This window comes from Maniola jurtina, chromosome 4, assembly GCF_905333055.1.
Source record: "Maniola jurtina chromosome 4, ilManJurt1.1, whole genome shotgun sequence".
NCBI classification, from domain to species: Eukaryota; Metazoa; Arthropoda; class Insecta; order Lepidoptera; family Nymphalidae; genus Maniola; species Maniola jurtina.
The window spans coordinates 9,362,810-9,375,019 of NC_060032.1; the positions used below are offsets into that span (position 1 = coordinate 9,362,810).

The following is a 12,210-nucleotide window of genomic DNA, read 5'->3' on the forward strand; positions in this document are numbered from 1 at the left end:
ACATGCTCTATTTATACAATTAGGTATACTTGGTATTTTAAAAGTGAGTTGAGTGGATGAAGCTTATTAATTGAGGTTGGTTTACACAGTAGACGGTGGACACTGACAAATAGTTTGCGACGACCGACGGAATGCGGTTTGCGTCCAAATTCCGATTTGTGTAGCCACTCTAAAATCTATACTGCAATAAACCTAGTGCAGCTAATTTATTTTTACAAATTCTATTATGAGAAGTTTATCTAACACGCTCCATACAAACGTAGTTTTGTTCTCATTTGAATATTATCCCCTCAAACTCAAGAAAATTTTGCAGACACGTTCTAAAAATAAATATCTCCGTCAGTCATTTTCCAGATTTCTGTGAAAAAGTGTAGTTTTAAAGTTACATAGGCTCAAATACATATTTACATACAAATCATCTAAACCGGTGTTACTTTGAAATTACCTCAGTACTTACGTATTTTTATCTTAATTTAATCAACAGATACAGATATCAAACAAAATTTTATCGAGATTGATATTCTAAATATGAGAGCCAAACTACGTGTGTTCGTAGCCAGCGATATATTTCGTATAGCGCACTAGGAATAAACTCTCAAACTACAAACCGATCACGTCTGATACAAGTGTAAATTAAAAATTTATAACACCCCCGACAAGTGAAGGTTACAGTAACTAGAAAAGAGCTGATAACTTTCAGACGACTGAACCGATTTTCTTGGATAATAGCTAAGAACACTCTCGATCAAGCCACCTTTCAAACAAAAAAAAAAAACTAAATTAAAAATCGGTTCATTAGTTAAGCAGCTACGATGCCATAGACAGATACACAGATACACACGTCAAATTTATAACACCCCTCTTTTTGGGTCGGGGGTTAAAAATAGTTTTGTTTTAAGACCAAATAACTAAGAATACAAATAACATAAGAAATCTTTTCTCCACATAGTGGTTGGACATGAAGTGTCATTTTTTTCTTCTTGCTTTATTAGGATTCTTTCGCGGAATGGTGTCCATTTGTTACGGGCACAGACAAATGTGGTAACAGACCTTGAATCGCTTTGTGCATGACACAGAGTAATATCTCTCTCCGATCTCTGAGTGCTCACTTGTATGATATTGATTGCAGAGTGGGGAGTTACCTATATAACGCGTCCATTTATTTTTCCGTATTTATTCCATTGGTCCCTGAAGAATAAATAAATGGAGAGGTTATTACTGCTATCCAAAAATATACCTAAGATACGTTTTCATTTCATATTATGTTGAGCTTTTTATGAGCCCATTTATCTTTTCTATGCTCTTCACAAATTCTATCAATTCAAGTTCTATGCCTATTGCCTATAGAAAGCTTCATTGATTAACTGACTGGCTGATATGTCAACTTAGTTACTAAACGCTTGTATCCTGGCCGTTAATTTTAAAACGTGGCATCCGTTGCGTCAGGTATGAAAAAAGAAGATCTTTATTAGAAGAACAACCGCCGAGTTTTTATGCTGGTTCTTTTCGACAAGGAAGACATTCCGAACCAGTAGTAGATGTATTTGACGATTCAAAAGTATTTGCACAAGTTTATTTGAATGAATTATAGGTATTTTTATTCTACTCTACACCTACTAAGCTATCATCTTTTTTAATAGGTATATTCGTAGTTAAATAAAGGGTATTCGTAGTGTATTTCGTATAAATCGAAACTTCTGTGAAAAATGTGAAAACTAAGCTAGTTTCTCTCCCGTAGGTACATTGTTGTTTTGCTCTATCTTTCACGCATTCCGGCAGCAGGAACGTGTGACGGAAAACAGTTGGCGAGGTTTACTCTAAAGCCGGCATCAAGCGATTACTTACAGACAGATTTATCCCAATTGCCGACTTGCCTCTTGTGCATACAATAGGATTTCCTATAGTTGAATAGGCTTTTACTAAAACCTTGTTTAGTGTAGAATTTTCTTTGATCTAAGTATGCCTTATCTGTATTCATCGACGGTTTTTTGTTACTTGCACGTTAGAAAGAGAAATTTTAATGTTGCTAAACAAGCTTTTCTAAAAATTTACATACTTACCTACATAAGAGAAATTAAATTTCCACGGGGTCGAAGTCACTTGTGTTTAATAGTCCTCATCATCTCAGCCCATATCTGAACACGAGTCGTCCTAAGAATAAGGATTTAGGTCATAGTTTACCTCGATGGCCAAGTCTGGTTTGGCAGACTTCAAACACATTTGAGGACATTAAAGAGAACTCCCAGGCCTACAATTTCCTTCACCAAGTATTATTTTTTAAAATGTATACATAGGTAACTCGGAAAAGTTAGATGTGCTCGCCGCTCGAGTATGAAAACCAGATCCCTCTAGACTTTATTTGGCAGTTATCTACTATTTATTATATTATTATATTTATTATATTTCTTTTCCTATTATTATAATAATATCAAGTAAATACTTATTTTTAACTTAATTAAAGGGTTGAAATAAATACATTTTAGCAAGTACATTATAATATGTCTATATTCAGGATCTTACAGGTTTAATTTGTAACTAACTATAGTTGTAATTATTAAATTAAAGTTCTAAATGTACAAAAATGTTTATATACAAGAATAACTATGCATATACGATAATATATCTAGTTTATCTAATTGGGATAATGTTCAACACATTAGGAATTTACAATAAACATCAGTGTTTGCGAAATTTGACGACAAACATGAAAATGTTCAAAATACACAAATAATTGTTAAAAATTATACAATACGCTTAGTAATTATTACGATATTTACAATAAATTGACAAATTCAATATTAATATTATTATTTTCATACGACACCAAAGTTTGTGAGTATTAAATAAGTTGATTTGGAATCGTTTATACCTACTATAATGTTAAAGGTTACTTCTCCGCTTTTGTGTTGACTGCGTAAATGAAAATACAATATTATTTTTGAGTGCATTTATTCTAACAGTGAGAACACTTAACGTTAATGAAGATTGATGGTTTTGTTTTTAAATACTGAGATGTCTCAAATATTTTTGAGCAATTATTTATTTTACAAAGTTTAAATTAATTTACTACTGCTCACTAATAGAAATACCAAACTAAATAAGATTACATATTTAAAACAATTTTTTGAATTCCAAAAAAAAATCCTATTTGATTATTTTGTGTGTCTAAATTAGGCAGTCAATTTTTGATATCATAAATTAAAGCTTACGATATAAAGATATCGTTATTGATTACTGTTAAGGTGGCGCGATAATGGCAGTAAGCCACCCTCTAACAAAGTAATCACGACGTAGTTGCTATCGAAAATGATAGGTAAGTAGTATAATGGAATAGAAAAACAGAAGTTGATGATTTCTGTTAAATATCTTAAACAAACACACTTACTTTCCTTTTTTACTAAGTTATTATTAAGTTTATCTCAATCAAGCATACAATGTTAAATTACAATCCATATTTTATGGTAATAAAACGTCATTATCTTAATTTTTCAAATAGTATCTATACTTTCTCATTACGAATTGTAATTGTTACTGTGTTCTCTAATTTACACCCAAAAAACGTTCTTTCACACGAAAAACTGTATAATTTTTCCACTATATTTACATCAACAATTCGACTTTTGGCACTAGTGCGTTTCACGCTGACACCGCCGACTTCATGGGTTCTGAGCAAATGTAGGTATGCAATGATATCTACAGAATTCTGTAAAGACTCACCTAATTCCGACTTAATTTTACGGTGAGCTCTTAGTTTAACTATGTACATCTCACAATCAGTCAAAGTTTCTATTTTGGCAAATACCTTAATTATTACGGACTAATTTTGAATCCTTTATAAATTTTTAACAAATGTTTTTAAATAGTCAATAAAAATTGTAGGCCCATCTAACTCGTTTAATCTATTTAGAATAATATTATTCGTACAGTATCGAAAGCTAATCGAAATTCTTTTTTGGCACTAAATGTATTCCTCGAAGTAGGTCGTACTAAAAGCTTATAAAATGTATTTTTAAAACGACAGGTAATTTTCATAAATCGCAATGTCAATGATCAATGACTTGAAGATGAAAGCATACCTATTTCACAACCTGTTAATGATGTAAACTGGGACTTTACGTGAAGTACTTTTTAATTTCTTAGATAATGCCCAGCTCAATAGTTGTTAATGAATATCTACGTAAGATTGAACCTAGTAACTATTTCTAAACTCGAGGTTTAAAGATGATATTGTCAAGGGGTTAAAGTTTTAATGTTGAGAAAGTTCTAGAAGTTGCTGTCGTAGTCAGAACGGCGACGTGAGTAATGGGAGCGAGGGAACTCCCCTGTGTAACCATATCCTTGTGATCCTGCGCCCGTCTGCCCATAAAGCTGCGACCCTCCGTATCTGTAAATATTTGATAAGTTATTAATTCAATACTAGAGTTTTTTGACAATACATAATACAGTTTTAGAGCCTCAATAGCTCAACGGTTCAGGAACGGACTAAATTCTGAAAAGTCGGTCAAACCCCACGCGTTGCACTATTGTCGCACTTACTTCAGCACTTAAGCTTTACGTTTAATTGGAGGGGAAAGGGGAGTATTAGTCGTGATAAGCATGACCAAAAAAAAAGTTTTACAATTACGGCTAAAAAGAGTTACTATGAGAATTCAATTTTTAATAGTCTAGGATTTAAATGAAATTAAATTATATAATTTATAGAACATATTTTGAGCGAAATGTATTTTGAATGAGTCAAAGTATGTTCAGTGTGTTTTGGATTTAGTCCCACTTTTGTGGCACAAGATATGAGCTTTCGGATTTTAATTTATTTTTGGAATTTAGAATCCTATAGTTTGAAAGACAATATTATGATTTTTTGCACTTTTCGTACCCGTTGCCGGTGGTGCCATAAAGTTGTGATCCTCGTCCAGAGTCAGGTGTGTAGTGAGACATATACTTTTGGAGCTGCGGAGTCCATTCTGATCGCCAAGAATCGCCAGGGTTTTGGTACGCTAGCTGTTCTATGAATGCTGTCGACATGCGCTAAAAAAGAAAAATATTTATACTTACAAAAATCGGCAAAGAAAGCATATTAGATAAAATAAATAATAAAATAAATAAAATCGTTTTATTGCAGGTTAGGGACCCATATAAACAGTAAAAAATACAAAATATAATATAAAATTAAAATAGTTTAAAATGAACTAGTCATTTTACGTTAGGGATCTGGTTTACCCGTAGCCAGTGTTTATCGAACACATTGTCAGGGGATGCCTGAGCGACGATAAGTACTTTCGCATTGGTAAACATTATTAATTTATATTATATTTTATTATTTTATTGCAAATTAAATTGCAATTAAATTTACGGTCCCGTTATTAATAATTTTATGAACTGCAATGCGCAAGGCATAAAAGATCCGGAGAATATCTAAAAATGATCAGCAATAAACGTTTTATGGGTATTGTAGCAGGAACAAAGTGACTTCTTAGGGCCATTATTTTAATATTTGTATCAAATATATTCTGTTGCTTGTCCATAGGTATACTTTTTTACCTAAAAGCTACCCTAGTTCATATTCCAATTGTTTCAAATGATATATTAATTAAGTGATGACTCATACCTTTCCCGTAGGTAAATATGGTAGATCGCGTTCCTTAAGCTGATGCATATCATCGAAGCCACCCATGTGACTCTTGTCCAGTTCTCGGAGCATGTCTTCACTCAGTGGAATAGGCTGTTTCGTCTTCGTACTCTTCTGGCGATTTACGAGCTGAAACATTATATCAGACATTTTATGTTGGTCCTTTAGGTATGTTACAGTTGTAATATAGTAATTAAAACAATACTATGTGTACTATGTTATATCAAAACGAAATAATTGATGCCCACGACTTCATCCGCGTGAATTTAGTTTCTTAAAACTCCGTGGGAACTATTTGTTTTGTTTTTTTTCGAAATAAAAAGTAGTTTATGTAATTCTCCAGGTCTTGAATTATATTTATGCGATTCATCAAATTCAACAAATCACGTAGATTTGTTGAATTGTTGTTGTGTGACAAAGATGTGAATAAAAAACAGGCCATCCCCAAGAAGCCATTTGTTTTCCTGCGATAAAAATCTATCTATATCCATTATCCATATTTTTTTATCCATATTTTTATCTATATCCATGCGAAAAATCATGTTGACTCGTTGGTTTGTTGCGGTGTGATTGAAGGAATATTTAATAAATTAACATTTTGCATTTGTAACATTAAACAGGGATATATTCAAGTTATGAACCAGCACTTACCACTGTTACGCCGAATATAACGACGAATAGCAGTGATGCCAGCGCTATGACAATAACGGCAATACCCCACTGCGGTAATAGAGACTCTTCGTCTGGCTCAATTATAGTAGGCTCTTCATGCTTTGGCAAAACTGTGGAGAAAAGTTTTAAAATTAATTAAATGTTATATATGGTAGGTTGGGTTATATTGATAAATAACAAAGCAACTATTATGCTCAAATATTAAAAATATCAATCAATTTAATATGTTTTGAACAAAATCAATTTTTATTTGTTTTACCGATAAATTCAGTATACGCCGGATCCATCACGAATTTTCCCATTTCTAATTTTCCTGCAGATTTGTCGATATTTTTAGTCATTTTTTCATTGCTCTTTTTCATTCTTTCTTCGTCTGGCTGATCCCCTAACATTACATCAGGATCGAATGTATCAGATTCGTCGTCTTCCTCTTCTTCCATCACAGAGCCAGCTTTAGCATCATGAAGAGATTTATGGAAGAACTTTTTAAGTTGTAAAGTATCAATTTTTTCTTCAACGTTATTTAGTTCGATGAAATAATCGACGAGTACAGAGCCTTGGCTGAATCCGTCTATGCGAATACCTTTGTACCATTTGCTTAGAAGATCAGATTTTGAATAAACGGAATTGAGCTGTAGAATATACAAAATATTATGTTTAGTAACAATAGGTAGTACTTAATAAGATGATAAAAAACTGAAATATGTGTAAAATTACCTCATGTTTCACCTCCCTTGCTAATTTTTGCCATTCTTTTGTATGATGGTCTAAAAATTCTGGAACCCACTTAACTCCTGTAAAACAACAATTTTTGTATTATTTTAAGGCACTTCTAATATAATAAAGTAGAAATATAAACTTCATAAAATGATACAGACCTGAAACAATTTTAATAGTTGCTGCTATATCACATTCGTGACGACATACTCCAGGAGTGGTGGGCTGAGGAGGGGCTATCGTCGTTGTGGTCGTGGTTATCAAACGGCGAGTCGTTGATTCGGTGCTTATTTCTTGTAATGGTGTTGTAGAAGTCGCGTTGCGTTGTAGTTCTAGAAGTCGTTCTATCGAGAAGGGAGTCGTAGATGGCGATGGCCAGCCCGTAAATTCAGTAGAAGCTCTGTAATTAGAAGGTTAAACAATTTTTATTAATATAAAAATTAGTTGAAACTTTCACACTTTTAAAAATCCATTTACCTAGTTGGCCAGCCTTTTTGAATCTTTGGAGTTACTGGAGGTGGGCCAATACTTGATTTTTGAGTTGTACTTTTTCTGGTTGCCTTGCCTCCTGGCCTCGACGGGAAAACTACTTTGAAGCTTCCAGACGAAGCTGTGGTAGTGCTTGTTGTTGCAGTTTCTTCTGCAGATTCTTCTTTATCTGGTTTAAATCCTGGTGGTAACAGGCTGGAAATGTCTTTAATTATGAATTTACTTAATGGATTCTCTTCGGCCTTATCAGAATCACTAGAATTCAGTTTAAATCCTGGTGGTAAGAATGCGGAAATATCCACCGGTACAGTAATCGGTATTTTTGGAACGACTTTAATTTTTTCTGTTGTGGTTCTAGTACTAGGCGTAGTCCCTAACTTAAATCCTTTTGGTAAAATTGCTGCAATATCTAGCTTTTCTACGGTTTTTAATAAATCCTGTTTAGTATTATTGTAAGAATCATTATTATCAGGCTTATAGCCAGGTGGTAAAAATTTGCTTGGGTCATCGATTTGAATTTTCTTAAATAAGTCTTCCTGCGTTTTCTGCTTTGGCTTATACTCCTTTGGAAGAAGGGATTTATCATCTAGAATAATAACTTTGTTTTTGGAACTTATACCAGACGATCGTCCTTGTGTAATATTAATAATTCCGATTCCTGTGTGAGGTATTGGAGCCAATGTGGTGGTTGTAGTGGTTGTAGTGGTGGTAGTAGTTGTCGTGGTACTAGTACGTTTGTCTTTAAACGATTGCCTTGGTTTGTATCCAGGCGGGAGCAAACCTGATAAATCATCCATAACAGTGACTAATTTTTTCTTTGGTTTAGGCGTAGTAGAGGTAATTACTCGTGGAGTGAACTTCTTTATTTGCACTGGTAATGGATCTGGAGAAGATCTTTCAGTAGCCACCGAAAATTGCGTACTTTTTAAAGTAAAGACGTTCACTGTAGATGGTGTTGTTGTAGTCGTTGTTGTAGTACTAGTTGATGTTGGTTCCGTAGTTGATTCAGTTATTAACTCTATGTTTTTGTTTTCTTTATTTAGATTTCCTGACAATACTGCGCTGGATAGTTCTGATTGAATGCTGTCCAGTTTATCATTTATATTTTCTGTAGATGATGAGCTATTGATAATACTACTTAAATCTGGTTTAGGATTTTCAGTTACGTTTTCTTCATCTTCTTCAGTCAGCACTTGTTTCTTTTCCTCTTGTTCTACTGTCGGGAAAGGTAAGAATCGGGCCCCAGAAACACTACGACTTGTTTGCACTGATGCCACTACAATCCAACTCTCCGTCGTTACTGGAGACGAATCATTTGCATCGTTATATGACGCAGAGGCTACAGCGGTTTTAGGCGTTGGTGGATAAGTGACATCGGGTATAGAAATAGTTCCATTTACAACACTTTTCGTCGTTACAACAGAAACTACTTCCTGCCCCAGAATTGAGGGTGTTTCTATCGAAGGATCTTCTTTAGAAAACATGAACCTCAAACTAGGCGCAGTTGTATCGTTATCTGTCCCTAATTCAGGTTTATCTATCACATCTGTATCAATAAATTGTTTAAAGTTATCATCTTTTACCAAAGTATTATTACGTTCCATAGCTAGAACTTGGAATGACTTATTAGTACTAGTTTTAATGGGCACCACAGTGGTATCCTCGGATTCATCAGTGTATTCAGCAGTATGCTCATCAGTATGTTCATCAGTATGTTCATCAGTGTGTTCATCAGTATGTTCAACAGTGTGATCATCAGGTTGTTTATCAGTGTGTTCATCAATATGTTCATCAGTACCATCATATTCGTCATAGATATCTGTAACTGGCTCTGCAGAAGTAGTTTTAGGCTTGGCAGTGGTAGTATGTTTAACTTCAGCCTTGTCTTCTTCATCATAATATTCAACATATTCTCCATCATCTTCGACTTCTCCACTAAGATTTTCATCGTGGTGGTCATCAGCATGTTCGTTTGATTTTTCAGTTGTAGAAGATGTTGTAGAAGATTTTATTTGCGTAGAAGTTTCAACAGATAAAGTCATAAGTGCTGAATCATTTGCAATGTTATCAGTATTCATTGAACTCGCATCAGGCTTGCTGTCATCAGAATCTCCACTACTATTCGACTTGATAACTTGAACATCAAAAGATTCTTGAGTATTTTTCATTAATTCTCTGAAGGAACTTAGATCACTTATATCATCTTCAAGAAGTGGTTCTAAATCTAAAAGTGGTTTGTATTCAGTGGAAGAACCTTGATTAAAGTTAGGGATATTATAAGATGGCTGGAAATTATTGTTGACCTTATAGTTGTTTGCCGGCACATTTTGCAGAACTTTCTTTGCGTTTGGTGACGGAGGATCAAAGTGAGAAAATCTTGAGTTAATTGGTTTATTATTTATCTTTTGTCTACTAGCATGCTTTGTAGGATTATACGTTGTAACTTTGTGTCGATCGAATAGATCCTGATCGTCGTTATCAAATTCATCGTCATGTGCAATGTGACCAGTTTGCCCGTTACTTTTGAGACTATTGGTATCAAATGGTATATTCTTAAATCCATTATTTTGTAGGTAATCTATATCAGGATTGTTAATAGTTATTTGGCCTAAAAATGTTTCTGGTTTTGATGGATCATTTTGATAGGCAGCAGAGTGTATTTGTGAAACATCAGGCCTTTTTGTTGAAGTAGGATGATGTACAGGAAAATTATAAGGTAGAGCAGGCCTAAATCTTTGACGCTGTGATGTTGTGAATTCGGGTTGGTTAATATAATATTGTGTTCCAGATTGACTTCTTCCTGTCGGTAGTTGAAATGGGGAAGGGTTCTGGTTATAATTAGGACTAGGAAATCTCCCATGACCGTCATTAAATAGCGGCTGTTGTGCTGTGGGAACTGCTCTATAGTTATCTCCATGCTCGAAGAATGACGTTGGCCTACTGTTGGGGAATATAGGCGGTTGAACTTGAGCAAAATTTCTTTCTGGTGTGTAGTAAAAGCCGTTTTCATCTGAAACAATACAAAAAAACCTTCGATTATTTAATTTTTAGCAATTTCTTTTTTGTTGGACAAATTCTTTATTATTCTTAATAGACTGATCACTACAGAAAGAGTGGTATGATCTAACATACTACTAGTAGGTACACAAGTTGCAGAGACAGCGAAAAGATGAGCACAGTCTGTTTGGAAATTTGCCTCTACCAATATTACAAAAAAATGGTGAGCTCTTTTAAAACAAAAGAGTAGGGTTTTTAAGAGAATTCGCACTTACAATGTTTGGAAAAAAGGTTATTGTCAATGAGTAATCGATAAGAAATGCACAGAATGCAGTCCATATTTTCTTTGAATGCAGCTCTGGGACCGGTTCATAAGGAACTCGTAATTTATTAGGTATTCTGTTCAAAGCACTTAGGTATAGAAAGTTGGTCTTATCTAATTACTGTATACATCATGCCCACGTAAAATGGTGCCAAGAATACTGGCTGCATTTCCGCGCTAGACAGCCAGGCTAATCCTTTGCGCAATATATAAGTCAGCCCTTCTGTCACCTAAATGCAGCTATTAATCGCGGTGAAATGTCTCAATTTTTTTTTTTGCTAGCAGACATTTTAATATACCTATTATCACTAAAATAAAATCTTGTAGGTAATTGTTATTCGTAGAATATGTATTGAATGTGTAAGAAAATTGACAGATTGATAGGAAAAATTTCCGGCAAAACAACTCGTAAATATTTGGAATTTGGAAGCAATGCAAATTACTGTATTCGGGCTATAAACTCACTTAGCTCTACAAAGCTACACTAAAATTGTGAGCAAACAGAACAATACATAATGGATTTCACGAGTAAGCTCAGTACGAATTTCTCTTTGTAACTACCTTAATTCAATGTCATACTCTACCTACTTGATGTTAACATTTTAGTTTTTTTGTAATATTTTTACTAGATAAATTCTAAAATATTTTATAACTAACACTTCTTAAACTTATAAAAAGCTGTCACTATGTTGGCTACGAGCCAAATCACGAGGAAGTTATGATGATTTGACGAGTTTCTATGACCATCTCCTGGCTCCATAATGAGACTCCTCGACATCTCCTAGGTCTGTAGTACTGTCAAGGCAAATACAACGAACCCAAACACGACGGAGTTGTGTTGAGAAGTTCCTATAGCCATCTGGCGGCTTCAGCATTAGATCACCTCTATGGCACCATGTTATTGTATTGTGAGATGTGAAGTTACCTACATATATTTTCGAATTTCAGCATAATTGGTTAGGGGGAACTAGTCCAAAGATTTGCAAGATTTGACCACATACTACACGGTTAGTACAAGTTAAATAAAAGTTTGTGAAAATGGTCTGGTCTAGTCTTATGTCTGGTTAGGCTTCTACCATGGCTAGCTAGTTGACCACCCTGCAGATAAAGCTGTACCACTAAGAATTTTAGCGTTCTGGTAAGATGCTGAGTCGACCACACTACGATTAGAAAAACCTTTGGGTTATACAAACTGCAATATAACAGGATGGCGTGCTTGACCAGTGGCGTGCATAGGTTCGAAACTAGGGTAGGCATTAGTTAGTTAGCTTACCTATTTAGAGGTTGTCATGATGAAAAATGACCATTGCGATATTTAAACTTGGGTAAGCAGTGCTTTTATGCCTCTATGACCTAAACGCCACTGCGTGCTTCCATATTAGAACTT

General features: G+C 34.4%; 1 protein-coding gene across 2 annotated transcripts in view; it reads right to left on the minus strand.

Moving 5' to 3' along the window:
• Positions 1-2,493: 2,493 nt before the first annotated feature.
• LOC123864524 (mucin-5AC) overlaps positions 2,494-12,210 on the minus strand; it is an 81,042-nt gene continuing 71,325 nt past the window's right edge. For both annotated transcript variants that reach the window (XM_045905004.1, XM_045905005.1), the window contains 8 exons: positions 7,493-10,514; positions 7,177-7,415; positions 7,016-7,092; positions 6,558-6,930; positions 6,278-6,408; positions 5,606-5,755; positions 4,874-5,025; positions 2,494-4,384 (listed from right to left, as the gene is read on the minus strand). In XM_045905004.1, the coding sequence (XP_045760960.1) occupies positions 4,264-4,384; positions 4,874-5,025; positions 5,606-5,755; positions 6,278-6,408; positions 6,558-6,930; positions 7,016-7,092; positions 7,177-7,415; positions 7,493-10,514 (4,265 nt within the window). In that variant the 3' untranslated portion in view covers positions 2,494-4,263. The remainder of the gene's footprint in view (positions 4,385-4,873; positions 5,026-5,605; positions 5,756-6,277; positions 6,409-6,557; positions 6,931-7,015; positions 7,093-7,176; positions 7,416-7,492; positions 10,515-12,210) is intronic.